At 31.0% G+C, this 24,822-nt stretch overlaps 1 protein-coding gene across 1 annotated transcript; it reads right to left on the reverse strand.

The window, feature by feature from the left end:
- Positions 1 to 4,372: 4,372 nt before the first annotated feature.
- On the reverse strand, positions 4,373 to 24,492 carry LOC129918496 (D-glucuronyl C5-epimerase B). Its single transcript, XM_055999088.1, has 6 exons — positions 23,897 to 24,492; positions 7,816 to 8,250; positions 7,600 to 7,752; positions 6,767 to 7,548; positions 6,491 to 6,705; positions 4,373 to 4,568 (listed from the first exon to the last, which is right to left on the reverse strand). Exons 1-6 carry the CDS (start codon positions 24,008 to 24,010, stop codon positions 4,417 to 4,419), a joined length of 1,851 nt encoding a protein of 616 aa, XP_055855063.1. The 5' UTR covers positions 24,011 to 24,492; the 3' UTR covers positions 4,373 to 4,416.
- Between the last annotated feature and the right edge of the window lie 330 nt (positions 24,493 to 24,822).

Below are 24,822 nucleotides of genomic sequence, written 5' to 3' on the forward strand. Positions count from 1 at the left end.
ATGTCGATTTTTCACATCTTCATAACAAAGCCGTCATTAAGCTGTATACCAAAATTCAGCCCAGTAGGAATTTTTCCGCAGATAAAACCTAAAATTACTGGACTATTTAAGGCGTCTTCCAGTTCCATTGGATAAACAAGTACACAACTTTCCGAATCCCATACAAATCATCCGTACCAAATTGCAAGAAAGTCTGTGCATCGTTTAATCTGTCAAAATGTATTCGTATGGTAGCAAAAACCGACGGACGGCTTGACAAAAAAAAAATAACTTTTTTGAAACTCTTCCTGACAAATTGTTTTGACACAAAACCAATACATTTCCTAAAGATCTAGTAAAAATTAAACAAATTTATAATACATACGTAAATAATTTATTTGTAAATTTATTACTTTATTGTATTGTTGTTTTATTATAGTTTTTATTAAATTTATATCTTCAATAGATGCACAAGGTTTTTTTTTCTTATTAATTTATTATTTTCATCAGGTTATGTTTGAAAAAATGTCTAACAAAACAGGTTAATTTAAAATGTATTTCTTTTTGTTTTTGATTTTTAAGTACAAGAGTTGTTTTTTTTTTTTTTCATTTTTTCGTTTTAATTATAATTTGTTTTTTTTTCTTTCGGACAGTCTTGGAGATTACGAATTATTTATTATTTTTTCTTTTTATTTATATAATTTTTGCAAATTTTTTTTTATATTTATATTTTAAAAAATTTTCATTATTTTCGAAGAAGTACACAGTTTAATTGACTGATTTGTTTATTTTTTTAATTTATTTTTTTACGTATTTATATGGAGTATTATTATTATTATTGATTTTATTTTATTAATTTTAATATATTAAAAAGTGTGCATTTTTTTTTACATGAAATATTCATTCCCCTTCTGTGTTGGTCCAACAATTTATAGAATTTTTGTATGTTTATTTTTAATACGTTTTTTTTTTTAATTGGAAAAGGAAAGTAGAAAAATTAAATCCAAGCAATATGAGCAAAGTTAGAAAATTGAAGAAAAAAAAAAGGTCACTGTGGCGTATGTGGAGCATGTATTAAAAAAAAATAAACTTCACACAAAAAATAAGTTAATTAATATTTTTAAGTATTGGAAGTTGTTTAAATATTTCCAAGTCTTTAGCGAGAAACTCAGCCCTGTAAATTGCGTTAGAATTATCCGTTGGGGTTCAGAGTGTTTGAAGGACTAATTGTGACAAGGTAATTTTCGGACTTTACCAAATATATATATCTCAACCAAAACCAAAATATAAGAGGGGATTGTGTGCTAACAAATAGAGAAAAAGAAGAAATCTAACATCGACACGGTCTTGGTTCAAAGGACCAAAGCAAAAAAAATTACATTAAGAGTTTTTTTCTTTGAACACTTGCTTTTTACAGGTCAAGCAAACATCAGTTAACGTTTAGCTATAGCGATTCAAATTTCCGTTTTTATACTTTCCAAATTCAGTTACTTTGTCAGTTAATTATTTTTTTTTTTTTAATATTCACTGGGTGGAAAATGAGCCTCTTCGCTTAAACTGTTTTAAATTATTATGGACAGAAAATGGTGATAAGAATACAAAATTTAAGTTGCAGTAAAAAAATCACAACCAAAGGAAAAATAATATACCTTTTCTTTGAAGCATCAAGATTGAAGTAAAAAAAAAACATCTGCAAAAATCTAGTGATGACAAAACTGGCTGCTGATGTCTTTTGGACCAATTGATACGAAGAAATACAAGAACTCCTTCTTCTTCAATAGTTTTTAACTAAAAAGTACCATTTCCAATACCATGACTTGAATTGTTGTTTTAAGTTCGGTATTTACTTCATATGGAATTCAAGCAAAAATGTGCGATTCATATGTAGGTACGTATAAAATGAATAATACTAATAAAATAAAAAATCTATAAGCAGCATTTGTAAACAAATAATTATAGTTTTTGTGGACAGAAAGAATAGGCAAGAAATACTACTAGTATAGGGATTTTACTTATAATAAATTATTTTGTTTTTATTATTTTTTTTTTATCTTTAAATTTATTTTGTATAAATATTTTTTATTTAAAATGGAATGTTTTCATTATTATATTTTAAATTAGTGTTTCATTTTTTTGTTTTTGTTTTAATAAATTAGTAACATTATAAATAGATAGATATGCATTAATTCTATAATTTTATATATGTAATATATTTTTTTTTAAATTCTAAATCTTATATTCTGAGTGGATTATCTATATGCTTATTGTATTTGGGGTAGCTTAAATTAATTTCATTCTTAATTTTTGTTTTCGTTTTGTTTGTTAGTTTGGATTTTACAAAGGTGATCATATTTTTTATTTTCTATACAGTTATATCAAGGGACTTATTTTAGTAAGCTCTCTAATATTATACAATTTATATTTTTGTTTGTTATATTTTCTACTCACAAGTGTATTAAATTTATTATTATTGTTTTTTTTTTTTTGTTTTTGTTTTAAATAATTATTATTTACAAAAGTTAAATTAAATAAAATATAAATATCGAATAAAGTTTTTTAAAGCTAATCAGGACGAAGCGAAGTAAACATACATTTATATACGTAGATAGATATTTTCGCAACTAATTCGATAAAAAATAACTTTGTTATTTAAAAAGTAACTGCACCGTATAAATTATACATTAAATAAGAAAAAAAAACATATTTTTTATTATGCGTCGACATAGTTAAGTAAAAAATAAAGAATTGTGGTTATACAAAAGAAATTAGATACTTGCAATAAGAAAACAAGAAAAATTCTTAGCGAAAATAATATTTTTTTTTTGTTTTGTTGGAATCTCAAATATCTTACAAAAATCACTATCCAATATTCTAGCTTCTTTATATCATAGCTACTTTATAGACCTCATCTGAGGTGGCGCAACGAAGTGGAAGGGGACCTCAATCAACTTGGCGTGCGAAACTGAAAGCAGGGAGCTAAGGATAGAGCTGGCTGGCGAAGGTTGTTGGTTGAGGCCCAAATCCACAGCGGATTGTAGCCGCATTACGGCGCTGGTTACCCTAAATAAGTAAGTAAGATATCCTTGCTCTTATACTTGTTATTTATTTTATTTTTGTTGCCGTAAAATGATCAATATTTTAAAGTGCAAACGTAATGAAATGTTTTTAACAAAATAAAACAATGGAAGATTCTTTTCAAATGTAAGCGTAACTTTAGCTTAACTTTTTAAATATTTAAATAAAAAACAAGTAAGAAAATATGACTTTTCAACTCAAAGAGATAAAAAAAAAAACAAAAAAAAGGTTTAAGAGCGCAAATTTTTGAAATCATCGACTGTAAGGCGGAACAGACAATGTGCATATGCAGGAAGCATTAGTGACTTGATTTTCAGACAACATCATTTTCTGAATGAAAATTTTATAAGACAATTAAATCGCGTTAGGTAGATTTGAGTTACTTGTTCTACTTTGGCTCAGAGAAAACGTGATATCCAACACGGATATTCTTTTGGAACAGCCAGATGCCAATTAAATATCTTGCCTCTGTCTCAATCAATCACGGTACTAGACAGTCGAATATCTCTAAAGGAAGTCTGTAAAGTTTCGACAACTTTAAGGTGGACAAACTCGCCAAAAAGGAAACAACCATTCCTTTGCCACCACAACGGAACATTATACGTATACTATTATAAACCTATCTTTATAATTCAATGCCATTTAAAATATTTGTTTCCTGTACAAACCAAAAAAAAAAAAAAAATCGAACACACAATCTTATTGATTAAAAACAAAAAAACAACCATTGACCGCAATCAATACTGTAATTACGACTTATAATTATTATTATACAAAAAAATAGGAATTGTAGGTTTAATATTTATAATATACAAACAAACAACAAAAGTTTTAGTATAATTTAAACACAAACATAAAATTAAAAAAAAAAAAAAAACAAATAATTAAAAAAAAATTAATAAATAAAATAATTGTACAGCTTATGTTATACTAAACAGGAAGCTCGAGCACCAATAGTAGAGTCGTTTCTTATTTTTTTTTTTGCTTATTTTTTTTTTAAGTAAAAGAGGTAATACATTTCGTCCATGTCAAAATATATAAGCTCGTAAGTTATTTTAAACTTAATTTTTTTTTTAAGAAATAAAGAAACCTTAAATCAGTAGGTAATACGCATTATTGATACTATCTGTAACTACTACGTGCGTATTTTATGAATCAGTTTTTACTTTTTTTTTTGCAATTAATTCGTAGACTAAACTAATGAACGAATTATTACAAACATAGCAACAACACTCAATTGAACAATACCGAATAAATATCACTAATCTGCTAGTCGTGCAATTGATTAAATTATTTACCTCAAAGAAAAAGGAATCAATCACTTAAACTATGTTTTTTGTTTTTTTTTTGTTAATAAATTATTTAGTTGTGTTTTGCCCTTTTGCCAAACATATAACTTTTCCATCGATCAGCTGTTGTAGAAATAATTGGATCTGAATCGATAGTAGCAAGCAGAAGGAGTTGATTCACATGTGTTGCGTGGTAATCCCATCGGGCTAGATTTGGTGCTACACCTGAAAAATAAAAGTAAAATTAAGTAAGTATTTGAAGGAAATTTTGATCAAGATTTAAAAAACGTCTTGATAAACAAAATTTTTGAGTGGGCCCTCTAAGATCTCCGGCACACTATAAAATTTTCTATCAGTATGAAAGTGCGGCGCACACAACGATTAGGTATCGGCCGATCAAAAAAAAAAATTTGTTTTGATACACAATAACCTTCAAACTTAACACCAACAATTTAATCAGCTGCCCGTGCGCATACTAGGAGCCCAAGCCGACCAAACTTTCGGCTCCTAGAGTTCAAATTGCTTACATTTTTTAAACGTTTTAATAATAAAAAAAAATCAAATTCGTTCTTCTAAAATAAATTTGGCTAAAAAAAATACGCAATCGCGTTTCTTTTTTAAGATTCATTTAAAAAAAAATTATTGGAACCAATTTTGAATTAAAAATTCGATTTTACAAAAAAAAAAAATTTTTTTTTCGTGAGTTAAAAAAAAAAAATTATCAAAAAAGATAAATAATTATTTCGACGGCAGATTAAAGTACCATTTGGTTTTCAAGACGATCGTCTATGAAATAATAAAACGATGAACGATCAAATTTTGTCTTCCGTCAATTTGATCCACTTGTGAGTTGTGATGTTGATTTAAAAAATACATGTGACGACAAAAAAATCTTACCATTTTCAAACTAAAATTTTTGTTCAGGGGTATTGCTCTCAAATAAAAGTAAGAAATTGAGTTATATTAAAACTTCGAAGTGTTAAACTAATTTGCAGCGAAATGGCATACAGTTGAAAAAATGTTGTTCCTAATTCTTTGTCGCCGGGTTCAAAGGTGTTAAGCGAGAAAAGGTTATTTTGAGGAAAATGAAATTGAAGTTTCAATTTTTGTTTGTAAATCTGAATATTATTATTTTGAAAAAGTAATGATGCAGAAACATCATCTATAAGATCTTTTTTAATATCCATATGCTATTGACCAGAAAATGACCGTTCTTAAAAAAAATGTGTGTTGACTTAACACTTTAGAGCCATTTAGTCTTCAAAAATAAACTTGGTCAAAAGGTGTTAAGTCAAGAAAAATCAATGTGATTAATTACCAAGTGTGAGAATTCTTTTTTAAAAAATATAATACTGTAGAGAAATGGCTTTTCGTTTTCTGTCTTCCTTTTGACTTAACGCCATAGGATCAATTTTTTTGATTAAAAAATTAAAAATTAATGCAAAAACAAAGGAGTTTAGTGAACTTACGCCCTTAGTAACACACAATTTTTAAAATTTTTGACTCAAACCCTTTGCACCGAATCATTTCTAACGGAAGGAGATACGCTAGAGCTATGGCAATAGGACCAAACGAAAGAGAGAAAAAAACTGACTGAAGCCCAATAAAAATCAAAAAATCGATTTTTTTGACTTAACTCTTTATACCCGGCAGCAAGGAATTATTAACCAATGTTTAAAAGAAAAATTTTTAAAAATCAAAAATCAATTATGAAAAAACCGTAAGGATTTGGGATGAACCAGATCCCAATTTCTGAGGGCCCTTAAGTTGTCCTATCAACATATTTCGTTTGAACTATTTTTTAGGACACCCTATATATTTTACCGTTAAGGTTGCTTCTAATTCTTAAACGGTTAAACGGTTGAATTTCGGCTGCAGATCAACACTAGCTATCGTTAAAATACGACCAGGTTCTCGTGCGGAACCGATTATTTCAATCTTTTGGCCAAAGAATACTGTCAATTAATAAATGATTTTACGTTATGTCAATCCTAGATGAGCCTTGAATATGGTGTTCATATGAATAAAAAGACGTATTTGCTGACATGTTTCACTCATATCATACTTTTAACCACATGGATATCAATACATACTGCATTTTAATGGGTGATTAAAAATATTTAACATGATAGATTTTATTGACTTACCTAAACTCAAATGCCTCAAATCATATATTGTTCCAGATCCAGTGTCATACAGTAGAAGCATTTTTTTCAGCGAATGCATTCCCTGATTGAAAAGTTTTCCAGCTTCTCTAGCAATACCCGCTGGAGCAGTACAATTCAAATCGTACAATCCCAGTAGGGAATAAATAAATCCATTTAGTACAAAAGATGCTGGAGTCGTTGGATATTCTTCATACCTTAAAAATAAAACCAACGTAAACATTTCCATACAAATTTTGAAATATTAATCAACTATACCAATAATATTGTTCCATAAATTGTGCCAGCACACCACCATCCTTTGATAACACCTTATAAGGTTTAAGTCCATTAGTTGCCGCTTTCAAATACCTTCTATCACCTCCTGATTGCCAATAAGCCCGAGATAGAACCGATATCGCATGACCCTGTCCCATCGCAGACAACCATCCAGACTTCAATTCCTGAAATCCCAGAAGACTTCTTTTCACCGGATTTGGCCAGCCACCAGTTTTTCTATCTTGATTATTTACAAACCATTCGGCTGCATCATAGAAATGAGCCAAATGATCATAAGTCGACAATGTTATATTGTCAAAGAATCCAATTCCCAGAAATGATATTGAAGCTACTTTTAATTCACTTCTACGAACTTTTGCCTTCTTGTCGGGATTGAGTAGACCCTTTTGCACATCGATAAGAAGATCACGAGTCAAACGTCGCCAGCGATGTACTGATGAACTTCCCAGTCCATAGTAGATATTCTCTTCCTGAACACTCACCACCAAATCAGCTATGATATAATACAAATTGTATGTGTGCTTGGTTTCTCGATTTTGCAGTGTAACCATTAAACTGCTGCTATTGCTGACTAACAAAACATCCAGACTCAGAACTAAGTCTAAGGCATAGTCAACATTAATACTGACTGCACTTTCATAATCGATGGCAGTTTCAAATTGAACAACCGTGGTATTGAACTTTGGATGCCAAATTCGGGTTAGGTTGCTGGATTTGGGAGTTATCCATTCCATTTGATTGGCATCAGCGTCTTCGAGAATCTAAATTTTAAATTAAAAATTAAGAGAAATTGTAATATTCCCATCACTAACCTTTCGGCGAGGTTCCGGCTCTGTAAGGTTTTTACTGTAATGCGATAAAGCAAACTGAGCTATTTGTGTTGGATAGAAATAACCACGCTTCTCCCATTGTGTACTAATGGGAACTCCTTCAATGGCACTGATGCACTTAACTCTTTCTCGTACCTAAATTATTTAAATTAAATTAATTTAAAAGGTTTTTTTGTGTTCAAAGAATCATCCACTCACCTCAACGTTATAATTCTCAAAGTACATAAATAATCCTCTTGAATCATATTTACCCTTAGGGTAGTTGATTTTTGCACTGCTATGTGTCCAATTAAATCGTGTTACTTGATTTTCTGTACTTAAAGCTCCAGAAACCTCAAAATAACTTCGTAGAAATGAGAAAGGAACGTAGACTTCTTCATTTTCTCGTTTACAGTGAATTGTGTATTCTTGATTGATAAGACAGTCAATGTCTTGATTTTGCCCACTCACTGCAGATGATATGGAATTACTATCATAGATACCACGATCCCATCGGCGGACTAAGACGTGTGGTAGACTAAAATCTGAACAGCGCATATACCACGAGAGTGTTATCACAAATACTGCTATGCATAGACAGAGAAGAGCCGCTTTTAAATTTAAACGCATTATGAAGAAGAAAAGTGGCTCCCGCTGTTGAAAGGAAAAAGGAAATTTATTTAATTTGTTTAGTTAATTTTACGGTAATACTGAAAAGGTGAACAAATATAACGCTGATAAAGATACATAATTCCAATTTTACACGAGTCAAAGTAGGAATAAAGTGTTGCAAGGTGTAATAAAACTTAATAAACTGCAAGACTTTGTCGCACGAACTTGCACTTATGGTAAAGTGTAATAGCTTAAAATACTAAAGTTGAAAAATTCACAAAAAAAAAATTGTAATTTTATTTTATAATATGTATTAGAAATTTATTAATAAAAATATTACAAAATCTGTCTTTAAAGTTATAAAAAACATATGTATCTGTAAGTGGTTTTAACCTCTAAACGAAGTATGCCACAACTTCTTCTATATCTAAGAATTTTTAGATAATTTTTTTTGTTGAAAATTGTTATTCTTTTAGAGCCGTATTTAAAAAAATATAAATGGAAAATAATTTTGGTCAGTGTGAAAGTAAGGGTAGGGGAAAAAAGAAGACCGTTTTTAACTTTTCCCAACTTAAAAAAGACTTTGATAAGGAAAATGTCAAAAATTATGACGATAGTGTTTGTATCAAGGGATCTTTTTGCCAAAATAGTGAAATTTTTAACGGTATTTTTAAAAATACACAATGCACAAGTAATGCGGTGATGGCATTGTGCATGTCGAAGCTTAAACCCGTTAGATTTTGGAACTGTGATTTAATTAATAAGATTCTGGAACATGGGCATGCGCTTCATATTAATTCTGTTTCCAGTTTTTCGGAAAGATTTGGTCACGAACCACCAACATCATTTTATTTGGCGGCAGATGAAGTCCTTGAATATTTTTCAGTAGAAAACGCAAATTTTCATGTAGAATATAAATTAGATCCTTTTCAAGGATTTATTGATGAGTCAGAATTTTTCTTTAATGAGCTTAATCGATTTTTTTCGGTAGAGATATTTGGTGTTTTGACTGTTAATAACTTATCAGTTGCAATTTTTAAGACAGAAAATGTATTTTGCTTGTTCGATCCGCATAGTAGAGATGAATATCTTAATTCAGTTGCAAATGGTGTAGCAGTTCTTTGTAAATATAAAAGCATTAGGGACTTAGTTTCCGCGTTTAAATCATGTATGTTATCAACAGGAAAGCATTTATTCAGTATAACACCTTTGCGTATACAGTTTGAGTTATATCCCGAATATCAAACTTCTTCCTCAGTCGTAGAAATTGTGAACTCATCCAAAGCAAAACAAAAGGCTTTAAGAGAAAAGAACAAAACAAGACTAAGGCTTCTTCGCTTGAATAACACATTTAAGGCTAAAGAACGAAAGACACAAATGGAATCTAGAATTATAAAAAATGAAGTAGTTAGGAAAACAATAAGAACAAATGATAGTAAAAGGAAAAGATTCTTGAGATCACAGCCCGAATTTAAAGAAAAAGAAAATGCGAAGCTAGTTACTAGGATGAGAGCGCTAAGAAATGTTGCGGATAAAAAAACAATAGAAAAGGAAAAGGATTTAGCTAAAAAACGAGTTCTAAGAACTCAAGAATCCTTCAAAGCAAAGGAAAATGCAAGGCTATTGACAAGAATGCAGACGAGAAGAATGGTGACCGAAAATAGAGCTTTAGAAAAGAATAGGGACCTAGCTAAAAAGCGAGTTCTTAGAACTCAAGAATCCTACAAAATAGAGGAAAATGCGAGGTTATTGACGAGAATGCAGAAGAGAAGAATGATCACAGAAAGTAGAGCTTTAGAAAAGAATAGGGACCTAGCTAAAAAGCGAGTTCTTAGAACTCAAGAATCCTACAAAATAGAGGAAAATGCGAAGTTATTGACGAGAATGCAGAAGAGAAGAATGATCACAGAAAGTAGGGCTGTAGAAAAGAAAAAGGACCTTGATAAAAAGCGAGTTCTTAGAACTCAAAAATCGTACAAAATAGAAGAAAATGCGAAGCTATTGACGAGAATGCAAAATAGAAGAATGATAACCGAAAGTAGAGCTGTAGAAAAGAAAAAGGCCCTAGTTAAAATGCGAGTTCTTAGAACTCAAGAATCTTACAAAACTAAGGAAAATGCCGGGCTTTTGGGGAGAATGCGAACAAGAAGAAGTATTAAAGAAAATCGTTTAATGGAAAACGTCAAGGACGCAATGAAGAAAAAATTAAGTCGTTCCTGTAAAACTACTTTGGACTTAAAGAGGCTAAAGGACACTGAACAAAAACAATTAAAACGTAGTGTTCCAGCGTTAAAACAAAAAGAACAGGCAATTAATTCTAAACAAAGAAAAGAAAAACGTGATAACGCTCTGTACAAATTTCGGGAACAATACTACAACAACTTGCAGAAGCAAAACAATCCAGATTCTAAGGCTAAACTTTTATTTATAAAAGAAAGAAGCAAGTGCCCTGAACATATTTGTTGTTTTTGCGAAGGGATATTTTTTGAACATTCAGTGGTTAAATATCAAACAAAGTATTTGAACAAATATTTTGGAAAAGTTTTTGTGCAAAGTATAAATAAAATCAGAAGTTATTCCTCACCATGGGTCTGTAAAACCTGTTACAGATACACCCAAAAAGGTCTTGTTCCTAAATTAGCAACCGCAAATGGCCTTAAATTTGTTCCCATTCCAAAGTCAATCCAAATATTATCTCCTCTTGAAGAGAGAATGGTTGCACCCTTCATTAATTTCATGCAAATTCGTGATTTAAAACCCTTTGCCCTGAATCCACAGCTTGGAATGAAAGGTAGCGTTGTCAACATTTCAGTTGAAGTGAACGATATGCTGCAAGTACTCCCACGACGATTTGACAATATGAAAACTATTCAATTGAAACTCAAACGACACCTTGACCATTCTTCAAACTATATGTTTGAGACAATTCGGCCCGCAATCGTGTGTGATGCTTTAAAATACTTGACCACAACACCTCTTTATCAAAAAAACAAAATCCAAATCGATACAAATTATCTTAAGCAGTATGACGAAGAATATGATGAATTGGTTGAATTCATTGTAGACTGCAATGATGCACAAAACCCAAAGAGCACTGTTGATAGATTTTCGCAGGATAATAGCATGCTAGAAGAGATAAATTTAGATGAATTCAAAGACTTACCTAAAGAAAAAACTAAACCACACAATAAGCATAGTAATCTTGAAGAACATCTTTTGCAGCAAGATATTCAAGATGAAGTCCTAGTTATAGATCGTAACAAAGAAGCAGCTGATTCCATACAGGTAATAGCACCAGGTCAAGGAAAGACTCCAGTACCATGGCATTTATACCCAAACCTTGAGGAACTATGTTTTCCTAAAATTTATTGTGGATATCCCTTAGAAACAACTAATAAAATTTCATACTCAGAGAGGGCAAAATCGATCGCTAGGCGATATGACAGGCGGGGGTGTGTTCCGACAAAAGTTTTATACATGGCAAAAAAGAAATTAGAGCAATCCTGTTTGTCAAATATTAACATTTGCCTCAGGAAAAGCAAACGTTCCAACCAAGTCACCGCAGACAATGTTTTAAAGAAAAATTTTTTGGATGCACTCATTCAACACGACGCTGGATATCGCGTTCTCAACCGTATTCCATCATCTCCGTCGTACTGGGAGTTGAAAAAAATGCAGTTGATGGCAATGATTCGTCAACTTGGGAAGCCTACCCTATTTTTAACTTTGTCTGCTGCCGAATCAAACTGGCCCGAATTAGTTCAACTACTTTCCAAGCTTTTAAATAACCACAAATTGAGTATTGAAGAAGCCATGTCGCTGGAAAGCTGCGAGAAAACTGAACTAATTAGAAATGACCCTGTTACCTGCGCTAGATATTTTGATCATAAAGTTGCAAAATTTATGAATTACATCAAAAGCAAAAATGGACCATTCAAGGAATTTGAAGTGCTTGACAGTTATCAGAGAGTAGAATTCCAAATGCGTGGTTCACCTCATGAGCACATGTTTTTATGGCTCAAAAATGCTCCCGTTTATAAATTAAACGATGAGGAAACCAAGTCGCGATGCACCTCGTTTATTGATAGGTTTATCACGTGCGAAGATAAACATAGTAGTCCCTATATACCCTACCTTCGCCATAAGCATTCGCATACTTGTAATAAGGGAAAGTTAAATAAAACCAAATGCAGGTTTAACTTTCCTATACCAGTTATGCCAAAGACCCAAATTCTTGAGCCTCTTCCCGAAATTCCAGTAGGCAAAGAAAAGGAAGAACTTTCAGCTACATTAGGAAACATTAGGACCCGAATGCAACATTTCTTTGACAAACCATCTTTTGTTCCTTTTGAAGAGATATTGAACTCACTAAAAATTACAGAATCCCAATATATCAATGCCATCAGGAGTTCGTTAAAAAATTCCCAAGTATTTTTAAAACGCAACAGTTTAGAAGTTGCAATAAATTCTTATAATAAAGACGTTCTAAATTTGTTTGAGTCAAACATCGATGTTCAGTTTGTCTTGGAAGAATACGGGATAGCAAATTACATTGTAAATTATATTAGCAAAGTGGATGCTGGTTTATCCAAGCTTCTAAGAGATGCTGCTTCAGAAATTAATCAGGGCCATAAAAATATTAAGGACAAATTGAGAAATATTGCGAATGTGTTTCTTAACAGCAACTTAATGTCTGCACAAGAAGCTGCATATCACGTGCTATCTTTGCCGCTTTCAAAAAGTAGTAGAGGACATGTTTTCATAAATACAAGTCCTATTGAAAATAGAATAATGATGCTTAAGTCAAATAAGCTTCTTCAGAACCTTAACTCTGATTCCACTGACATCTTTCTTGAAAATGATTTTCAAAAGTATTCTAAAAGGCCTGTTAAATACGAAGAAGTATGTCTAGCAGATTTTGTTGCCAATTTGTCACATTCGCATAGGCAAAATGATGAAGAAAATGAAAACGAAAATAACTACCATATAAGACATAATTCTAAAATTATTCGGTATAGAAGGTACAAATTGGCACAGGATCCACTCAACTATTATCGCGAACAGATACTTTTATTTATGCCTTGGAGAAATGAGGCCGAGGAAATAGAAAACATTGATTCTAAGGAAGCTTATTTTAGGAATAGGACACTAGTTGAAGCGAATAGATTAAAATATTCCATAATAGAAGACGATATTTTAGACGAAGCACTTGAAGAAATAAGGCAAGGCAACGAAAGGCATGAAAGCACTCCATCAGATTTTCTTCCTGAACCAGAGCAGATAGATATTTTAGAGCAGGGCGGAGTAGAAAATAAAAAGGAAAATTTAGTTAATCGTTTCGTGAGTCCACCCAAAATTTCCCAAGAATGTATGATTTTACTGCTGAACAAATTAAACAAAGACCAACGAGAATTTGTTATGCATGTATATAATTGTTTTAAAACGAAAAACTGTTTGCCTCTTAATATATTCTTAAGTGGTTCTGCTGGAGTCGGTAAATCTACGGTTATCAACTCCATATTCCAACTAATTACTAAATATTTTGATAGTAGACCAGGAGCAATTGGAGATTCCATAAAGGTATTGCTAACTGCTCCCTCAGGAAAAGCTGCTTTTTTGATTAATGGAGTGACACTTCATACAGCTTTCGCTCTCCCCGTTTCTCAGTACGGAGGGACCATGCCCAATCTTTCTAGTGATATTGCGAACACGATACGGCAAAAGTTAATCAATCTTAAATTGCTTATTATTGATGAAATCTCAATGGTTGGAAGTCGTCTTCTAAGTAGGGTAGATACCAGACTCCGACAGGTTATGGGTAGAAACGAACCATTTGGAGGGATTTCCATTATCTTAGTTGGAGACTTAAATCAGTTGCCTCCTGTCTTTGATTCTTTTGTATTTAAGGCACCACAAACCAATGATTTAAATATATTTGCCGAAACTAACACTTTATGGGTACTTTTCAAGATTTTTGAGCTAACTAAAATCATGCGTCAACAAAATGAAACCCAATTTATAAACGCACTGAACCATCTTGCTACGGGTACAATGACTAGTGAAGATATTCAGCTAGTTAAGAGCCGCGAAGTTGATTGCACCTCTATACCTGAAGACGTGATTCGATTGTATTCAACGAACAAGGACGTTGATGAATACAACAGCTTAAAACTCTCACAAGCACCCGGTGAGGAAATAAGTGTAACATCGATTGATTCTGTGCTTGGAAAGGTGGGAGAAGCAATCAAAAATCGAGCATTAGAAGCACTTAAAAAAAAAAAGTTATCCGATTTAGGAGGTCTCTCAAATGTAGTACGTCTTAAGAAAAACATCAAATATATGATTACAACAAACATAGATGTTGAAGACGGTTTGGTTAACGGAGCATGTGGTGAACTTAAGTACATTTCAATGAAACCCAATACGAATGAAGTAGATAGAATTTGGATTTTATTTCCACCAAATCCTCAAGTTGGATTGAAAGCCCGGCAGTCCCTAAATAAATTCATAGTTTCAAACAACATAGACCGCAGTTTAGTTCCTATTGAAAGGAAAGTTCATTCAATTAATGTGAATACCGTCAACACTTACCAGATTATACGAAAGCAATTTCCGATAGTTCCGGCAGAAGCAATCACAATTCACAAAAGCCAAGGCCAAACATACGACAAAGTTTGCATAGATCTGCGAAAATCGAAAAAAATCAGAAGGTCTATGATGTACGTTGCATTAAGTCGAGTAACATCATTGGCAGGGCTTTTCATAATTGGTAATTTCACACCACCAAATGCTACAGCCGAAGAAAACTTAATTTTGGATGAATTAAAACGGCTTAGAACAGATTGTAAGATGAATTTGTCGTTTAATAATTTTGATAAAAAAACAGGTATAGTTGTTGCTTACCAAAACGCACGTTCTTTAAAAAAGAATATAAATTGTGTATAAATAGCTGATCACTGGTACTCGAATTGTGATGTTTTGATATTTTCGGAAACTGAAACACTTTATTCAGATTCTTTAAATATACCGGGATTTGAACTGATTTATAGGTCAGATCAAGATTATAAGAAGCGTAAGCCCAGAGGAATAATGTGTTTCGCAAAAGAAACCTTATCAATCGACGTAAAAAGCATCAAATCGGCTACAATACAAATCATTTTGGACTCCAAAAAAACTCACATTGATTTGCTTTCTTTTGAATTAGGTGACGTTTTAGTTATTGCGGGTTATAAATCTCCTTCAGCTTCTTTTGAAGACTTAAAAGAACAATTCCAAGAATTTATGAACGATATAAGACACAAATTAGATGGAAAAATAGTTTTGTTGGGAGATTTTAACATCAATTTAAGGAATAAGCCAAATAGTTTTCTCCATGAACTTTTAAGGGAATGGAATCTAAAATCCTCACTACCTAGCGATGCATCAACTACTGATAACAATACCCAAATTGATGTCATATTTTCAAACATACATCCACTAGCGTGTGGAGTGTACGAAAGCTTCTTCTCAGATCATAAGCCAATTTACTTCATATATCCATAAGACTAAATTTATAATGTGTGGTGGCTGAATTGTAGGTATCTTCTTATTTTAGGTTTAAGGTTTTTCATATGTAAGCATGTTCATAAACATGTTTCTTTTTTATTGATTCAACTTCCGGAATGTTATTGCATTAATTTGTTTTGTTCTTCCCTACAGTTTTTCCTTAAATTAATTGCAATAGAGGACTAGGCCTACTGGGGAAACCTCATTAAAAAAAACGCGTGAAAGGTCTACCTCCTGGGTAACGTGGAAAGACTTGATATTTAGTTTTGTATAGGTATTTGTATTTAATCAGAAATTGTGAAGGAAGTCCTAAAAGGTTATGTTTAATATTGAAACTTAAGTAAATATACCTATGTAATGTATTCTAATGTAATAAATTATATATAATATAATAAAGAAAGTTTTTTGTAGTTTTAATCATATGTAGCTACATTTAGGTGGTCCTTATATTGTGTTTTTACGAAGTTCCAAGGTGGATGGACATCAATTAATTTTAAATGGTGAAAAAAAAATCCTCTAAATTTTTATTTTAATTTTTATTTTATTTTAATTTTTAAATAAAAATTTTTTCTCAATATTGCCATCCGCGGCTATCCAACATCATGTTCTGGATAAGGACTACCCTAATTTTCATAGATATTTGCTAAGCATTCAAAATGTTGGCTTTTGGTTTAATTTTTTTTTTGTAAAAAAAAAATCTTTTTTCTGTTTTTTTTTTTTTTTTTATGAAGGAAAGTATTTCTTTTTTTAATTGAGTGTTCTATAGATACAGTTTAAAATAGTATTCAATATCTGTCTCTATAATTTTGAAAAAAAAATTATTGAGTTGTTTACGGGGAAAACCAAAAAATATGTAAATTTTTCGCAAAAAAAGGGCAACTCTATATTTCCGTTATCCGAATTAAAAAATTTTTTTTTTTTTATTTTTGTTTTTACATTTTACAATTGATGTCTGTAAATTTTGAATAAAATTGACCTATGCTTTGATGAAATATATGAACTTGAAAAATATGTCAATTTTTGAAAAACGGCAACGCCATATTTCTGCTCTTTGCATTTTTTGAGAAAAACTAAAAACGCAGTTTTGTTAGAATCAATAAGAGTATTCCGCACACCAAATTTGATCGAAATCGTTAGAGCCGTTTTCGAGAAATTTGCAATACCTCGAAAACGTTATATGGGAGATATGCGTTAAAATGGAGATATTAAAAAAATAAAAAAAACGGACCTAGGGAATTACGTAAAAATCATCTGTACCAAGTTTCAAGCAAATCCATCCACCCGTTTAGGCCCTAGCTCGATGTACAGATGGACGCACAGACGCACAGACGCACAGACGCACAGACGCACAGACGCACACACGCACAGACCGACGGACGGCATGACGAAAACCACTTTTTTGATCTTCTCCATTATCGTAATGTTGGTTTTGATTAAAACCTCGATTTTTTTTTTCTACACGAAACCAATACTTGCCCTATAGAGCAAGTAAAAATTGATTTTTCAAAACAAAATTTGGAAATTTTTAAAAATATACAAAAATATTTTTTTTTAAATTTTTCTTGATATTGATATTAAAGCTACTAAAATGTTAATCGGTTACGTCGCTTACGAGAACGTCAAACATTAGGAACACAATTGTAAGTTTATTTAAAAACTAGGACCTTTATTGCCACAGTGCATGTATAAAACGTGAAATTAGTTTTTTTTCAGAGAAAAAGTCTACTTTTTAAAAAAAATTTGAACTGCAACTCCAAAATTTGCACAAAAAAAATTAAATGCCGTTTTCTGAAAAATTAAATTCAAATTTAAGGTCTACGATATTAAGAAAAACAATTTTTTTTAAATCGTATTTTTACAACAATCAATTTTTTGAAAATGGGTCGATGAAAATTTGTATTTATGAAAAACTATTTTTTTCGGACGGCTTCTAAAAATAATTTGTTATACAAGAAATTAAGAGGTTTTTTAATTAAAATAAAACTACTATATTATGCATTTCAACAAACTTCAACAATCTAGGCTACTTTTAAACAAGAGCAAGTACGTGCAACCCATTCGTGAATTTTATTTAGTAGAAGCAGAGCCCGACTCAGGGCTATACCCTTCCCTTTTATTTTAGTAAGCCATTTCATTTCGCTAATACATGAAAAATTGTGAAAAATGTTCTATTTATTTTTTAATTTCTTACTCTCACTAAAAGACTGATTTCAATTTTTGTATGAAAAAGCTTTTGTTAAAAAATGTGATTAAAAAAATTAGTTTTATTTGAATTGGACATCAGATTTTCGAAAGCGGGCTAGTATACTTATTTTAAAATTTAAATTTTGTTTTTAGGGCTGTAGCACTCAAAAATGACGCTGGTGGAGACATTGTGTCATATGCATAAAAAATAGCAAATGCTTTAATTGAAAAATTGTTAAGTATGAACTTTTTTATCCACATTTTGTGCATATCAAACCAAGTTTATGCTTATTAATTTCATACTGCTAGTAGGTATTTACTATTTTGTATGCATACATAATTTTTTTTTAAATTTAGTTTATAACATGTCAGACATTTTTTTCCTAAAAATGAAGCCTAGGAGAAATAAATTGGCGTACTCGTTTTGTAGCTCAAATCAATTTAAAAAATTGTAATATGTATATAAAAGAGACAAAAATATGTATCAATTTAGAGGCATCTAAAAATAGCTCCTAAGAAGTTCTGGAAATCGAAATCCTGCTAGGGACCTTATTTTGCTTCTGATGCATTTCAATCGCTCACACTCTTCTATCAAACTAAACATTTTCATAAAATATGAAATTTCGAAAAGATGAAAAAACTGTTAAAGCTTATAGAAATAGAGCATATGAAACAGTAGAAAATTCTATCTCCTCATTCCATTTCTTAATTCTAATTGCAATCACACTATCTACAGTACATATTGTGTAATTAAAATTAACATTTCACTCAAACTAATCTAATATTGTTGACATTTTTGCTGTGCTTTCTTTTTTCTTTCACAAAATTATCGGCGTAACGAATGATTCAAAATCTGACAAGAATTTCAGAAGAAACATTATTTATAAAATTAATCTAATTAATATGACTGCCCCTTATAGTACTATGACCCTTGTTGTTTGCTGATTGATAGCCTTAATTGATTCGCATAAGTGATCTTGATTGAAGGTACTACATACGTGAAAGTATTTTTATTTATTTGTTGAACAAACAAAACATTCAAGATAAGAGACTCTCAAATTTGTAAGTACTTATATTTTGTTGTTGCTTACTTTTTCATATCTTTTATCAGTTGATGGACAAATCTTGTTTATGAACAAAATCTTTGCTTAGTTTGGCTCTTATTGTTTACATAAATCAACCCAAAAAAATCGAGTAGACATGATGAAAGATATCACTGCATGACGAAGTGATAAGCAGCAGGTATGTATTCTTTACTAGGTAGATAAACTAGCATTTCTTTGTTTCCGTTTGCATTCTTTTACAATCCTTTTTCGTGGTGCATAGTATACCTGTTGGAATTTTTAGCCGGGAAAAACCCGAACAAATATGCCAGTGAGGTAAATTACTTATCTTTTTAAAAGACAGTCATAATACTTGTACAGTAGGTTCATCATTCTTTAGGGAACCAGTTATCGAGTGTACCTGTACAGTGTAGAGTACATATTATATAATCCCATAATAACTGAACAAATATTACTTTGATCAATTACATGATAACATCCCGAACTCTTAAAGGCCGAGGAATAATTTGGCCATTTGTTGAGATCATTCTCACATTTTCAAATTTCCACATTCATGCTTTTGACATGAGAGGGCGATACATGGCAAACAAGTGACTGTCTTCAACTTGTGTACGGACAAGTGATTATACTGGCCAACACTCAAAACATTTTCCAGACAACATTAGGAACTTGTATGCAAAATTCATACAATTTTTGTTCGTACATTTTTTTATTCTTAAAAATTTTGTTTGTATTTTTATTTTACTTACTGAACGGAAATACATTAGATTCGGAATGAATTTTTTAGCAAAACTTTAAAAACGCTTGGTAAACCCAAATGCGTTAGGTTGTTTTTTTTTTTTTTGAAAATGTAACCAAACAGTTAAAATAATCATAAAGCTAGAACTACATCTAAACACAAAAGCAAAAAAAGTATAAAAAGTAAACAAAGGTACAAAATAACAAAAACAAAATTGATGTGACTTTTAGGTCCAATTTATTCACACTCCATTAAATTTAAAGTCGCCATTAAAAAAGGGAAATTTTAAAATTTGTATGTGATTTGACAGCTTTATAATTTTTAATGGAGCCTTTAAAAATAATGGAGAGTGAATAAATTGGGCCTTAAAAATATAAATTTTTTAAAAACTAAAATATTTAAAAAGATAGAGCTCCTAGAAACAATAGATGTGATTTTTAGGCTTATTGACCCCAAATACATTAAGTTTTATATAAATTTTTCTGGAAAATTCTAATAAACGCTCAAAATAAGGAAAACTTAATAATTAGTACGAACATTCCCCAAATATGAAAAATTAAATATTTCAAAAACCAGAGCTGCTAAAACAAAAACCAATATGATTTTTGAGCTAACTGAACCAAAATCTATAAAATTTTATAAAAATATTTCTGAAAAGTTTTACGGATTTCAGGAGATTAAGGAACATGTGTTTTTATATACTCAAGATATAAACTGGTTAAGCGGATATGTTTTGAATTCGAAACTCTCTAAAAAAAAGAGCTGATAGAGTTGGTTAAAAAATCGCATATCTTCAGTTCTACCTGTCGCATTGCCTAAACCTCAGACTTTCACATACATTTACAAAAGAGATGGTTACTTTTTTGCAAGTGGTTGAATGTAATTCCAGATAAAACATAAGATGAGACTAGAAAGAGATTCGGATACTTTCAGTGAAACGATTTTATTATTAAAAAAATTAGAAAACTAAAATTAACTTTTAAATGAGTCAATATAGCCCAGGAAAAATAGATTTTTTTCAAGGAAAAAATTTGTAACAGGCTGATTTTTGATATACAGCTTGGTGTTAGGGTGGTTTACAATTTGTTAAAAGTCCTGAAGTTTCCTCTGTCCGCTAGTCCCATTATAAGTCAACGGTCACAGAATTTTTTATTCTAAAAACGGTATGTTTTAGACAAAAATTATGTTCTACAAAATTGTAGCTTATAAAAGACAAGGCCTTGCAAAGTCCACTGTTTTGGATAGTATGCGATGAAATTGGTTCACTCTACAATAATCTTTTTTACCACGCAATTGGCTGTCAAAGGGTAAAATATTGACACACGTTTTGGAATTACGAGCTAAATTATTGGTGTTTTTTTTAAACATTCAAAATCTGATCTTAGTACAGAGTTTATTAAATTTGGAGATGAAACTATTGAGTTACTTTCAAGAAATGGACTATGAAAGTGAAATTAGAACTAAGATGGAATTCAAATCTGTAAAACTGAAAATAAATCTTATAGATTTAGCTGTAGGTGGCATGCTAAGAATTGATAGTATTTTGAGCTGGCAAAAGAAGCTTTGCTGATGTTAGTGCCCTTCGCCACTTCACGCCTTTTTATCTGTGTGAAGCCAAATTCTCTTCAATTTTGGACATCAAAACTATGAATAGAAACAGACTTAACTTGGAAAACGATTTAATCGATAAAGTATCAAGATCAATCCAATATTTCCATATTTATTAAAAAAACAAATGCAAACACATTTGACGCACTGAGAAATGTATTTGTCTTTTGTTTTTATTTAGCATTATTTATTTTTTTGTATCAATATTTTGCTTGCGGCTGCGACCCCCTTAGGAACTATTAAAAACAATGCGCTATAGTATGCAATGCACTACCATATGGGATTATAAATAAATACCCCTAGCTAAATCAATGGATTTACTAATAAAATATTATGACGACAACCATAAGCCCAAGTACTTACAGCTATGGACAAAGAAATAGCACACTTTTGATTTTTCTTACAAAAATTGGATTTGTTTGGGACCTTTTACTTATATATTATAATTTCTATATCAGGGCACGCATTAGCTTATGGGGATTCATAAAATTAGTAATTATAAATTATTTCATTTCAATTCAATTTTTAAAAATTATAATTTTGTAGAGAACACCCTTTTTTCTTGTGGACAAAGAAATAGCACACATTCCGAAAATCATAAAAATAATCATTTCTAAGCAAAACTTCTTACAATTTCCAATAAATTTAAAACTACTAAGTTAGTAACTTGTTAGTAGACCACAGTTTTTCAAAGTTCTTTCGCACCTCTTTGGTAAACTTTCAACTAACGTCTGGTATCCACTTTGTGGAGTACGGTACCACGCTTCTTTGATTCGTTTGAATTTTCGAATTTTCTTTCCCCAAGCTTAACCTTGACATCAATTTATAAATTTTGTATGGGGTTAAGATCGTGAATTTGAGATGGCTAGGTGCAAACATCGATTTTTTCGTCCGAAAACCTATCTTGTACTATTTTTGATTCATGTTTGGGCCATTGTCATATATGAATATCTAATTAACTGGCGAGAAATATGGTTCTTTGGTATTCTAATGTAATATCAATACAAAAGAATTTATCAATTCTGCCATCCACCTAACCAATGGGTCCTTACCATGCCAGGAAAATGCGCCCCAGACCATCAAATCCTATCCTCCTAGTTTCATCGGCTTGAGATAATACTTTGGCCTGTCCTTTTAACATTAAGGGCGATGGACAAATGTTTTGTCATCGGTTCCAATGCGGTAAAACTTTATTTCACACTCCAAAAGGCTCTCATTCAAAACTGCATGTTTTTATTCAGATGTTTTTTAGCTAATGTTAGGTGATCTTTCATTTGTCTTTTTAAATCATTGAATTTTTCTTGCTTTCCTGTCTATACAACTCAGCATCATTAAGTATCCTTCTTAAAAGTCAGCTTGACACTTTTTTCGTGCGAGATGACTTAAAAGGCCCACATTTGCGTTTCTTTGTGATCGCTCTATCCACTCGTATTCGAGTTTTGCGGGGAAGAAGTTAACACAATTTAATTTCAGAGATTAAATTTCTATTTGCTCTTTCTAAATAAATGGCTTTATCCATCATTTATTCGAAATATTTAGAGTTTAAGCTAATTGAGAAGGGTTTTTCCCTTGACTATGAAGATCGAAAGTAATTCTCCCTTTTTTCGCAGTTTAATAATTTTGTTTGCCTATTTTTTTCAAAAATACATGTTAATTAAATAGTAGCAATAAAATAAATGCATTTTCGTCTACAACTTTTGAACGCGGAATAAAAATTTTACGGTTAAACAAATGTGTGCTATTTCTATGTCCACTAGCGAAAGAGACAGAAAAATCATTATATTGCAACTGCAAATAAATATAGAAAATAACGGTACTTTTAAGATATTTTTGTCTACATCACTTTATTTTGACAATATAAAAAAAAGAAAAAAAAATTATAAAAAGCATTCCTAATATCTAAAATTCGATTCGCATGATTTTTCTCAATAGTGTGCTATTTCTCTGTCCATAGCTGTAAGTAGATAAAATATTACATCGAATACGATGATATTCAGTTGTATTGAGCTGCTTGCGTTAAGTTTATTTATCTCACCTAAATTCTATGTAAACAAAACTCATTTAAGAAAGTTTATAGAATTAAAATTTTATTTTTAAAATCTATATTAGAACAAAAGTACCCTTTTTTAAAGACAACTTACGTCAGAAAATTATACTTTATGAGCCCTCCCATCAATCTACACCTGTCGACAATTTGGATGCCATAAAATGTTCACACACCAATTTGAACGAGTTATGTGAGCTTTCTCAGTGCACTCTGATTTCGTTACAACCACCCTGCTGATAGTGTGGTGGTCATTTCTAAACAAGTTTCGACATTAATTCGCGAGAGTAATTTGCAATGATACAGCAATGCCACAAACCAGACAGTCAAATTGGACTACTTAAATTATTAGTCTGCGGCACAAAAATAAAATGCACCTATGGAGTTAGAATTAAAGAAATAACAGAAAGGTGTTGAAGCATGAAATATTAATATCTACCATATGGGAAAAAGGTTTTTAATGAAAAGATGTAAAAAAAGTAAATAAATAACAATTCTACTTACTTTATTGTTTGTTGCAGTTGTTGATGAAAATTTATATTTGTTGGTTATTGGCCGTAGTTTCGCCAACACCGAATATTTCGGTTTATTTTTAGTTTTTATACTGGCAGCAGACATTTGATGCCAGTTTTCTGCTTTTTATTAGTTTGTTATTTCTTCTTTGTTTTATTTTAATAATTTTTTGTATTTATTTATTTTCTTTTTTTCTTATTTGATTTTGTTTATTGCTTGCATTATTAACAACAACTTATTTATGTATATGTACAGTGAATATTGAAGAAACTAGAAAAAGGTAGGTGTATTATTTGTTTTTCCATTTTTCTTTTTTTTTTTGTAACTTTTTTTCGCACTCAAATGCAATTGTTTTCTTTTGCTATTTACTTTACCATTGTGAACTTGTTGTTAATGCACTGTTTTATTTTTGGGAAATTTGTTATTTTTGTGATTGAAATAACATTTTATTTTATTTGTTTTTAAAATTGATTTTTTATGGTATATATTTAAAGAAATGCACGAATTTTACGTGGGTGACCTTTTTTCCGAACATCATCAAGTTTAGTTGTCCAATGCCAGAGTGTGCCTGTCCAGGTGATTTTGACAAGAAAGAAGTAGAGATGTGCAAATATGGTGAAGAACTGTCACTTGGGGCGGGTCTATATCGATATTGATAGTGATGTGCGGGATTTGATCGTTCAGGTTTTTAATGTTGAAGTAAATTTTTATTTTTAAAAAGTGGTGCGTTCTTTTATTCGCCGATGTTAACTATTGTTAACAATAGTTAAAGCCTGGTACGCTGCCCGCGCTAAATTTTAGCGCCCATAGAAATTATCGAAAAATTTTATCTGACTAAAATGGATTCCATACAAATTATCGATAACTTGTATGGGAATTTTATCTCGGCTAAAATTTAGCGCGAACAGCGTACCAGG

Source organism: Episyrphus balteatus, chromosome 1 (genome assembly GCF_945859705.1).
Source record: "Episyrphus balteatus chromosome 1, idEpiBalt1.1, whole genome shotgun sequence".
In the NCBI taxonomy this organism is placed as follows: domain Eukaryota; kingdom Metazoa; phylum Arthropoda; class Insecta; order Diptera; family Syrphidae; genus Episyrphus; species Episyrphus balteatus.

Excerpts from the sequence above, each read along its gene's own strand:
- LOC129918496 (XM_055999088.1), bottom strand. The coding sequence starts at position 24,010 with ATGTCTGCTGCCAGTATAAAAACTAAAAATAAACCGAAATATTCGGTG. Across the intron at positions 8,251-23,896 it reads CAACTGCAACAAACAATAAA|CGGGAGCCACTTTTCTTCTT; the intron begins GTAAGTAGAATT and ends TCCTTTCAACAG. Across the intron at positions 4,569-6,490 it reads TTTGAGGCATTTGAGTTTAG|GTGTAGCACCAAATCTAGCC; the intron begins GTAAGTCAATAA and ends TTTATTTTTCAG.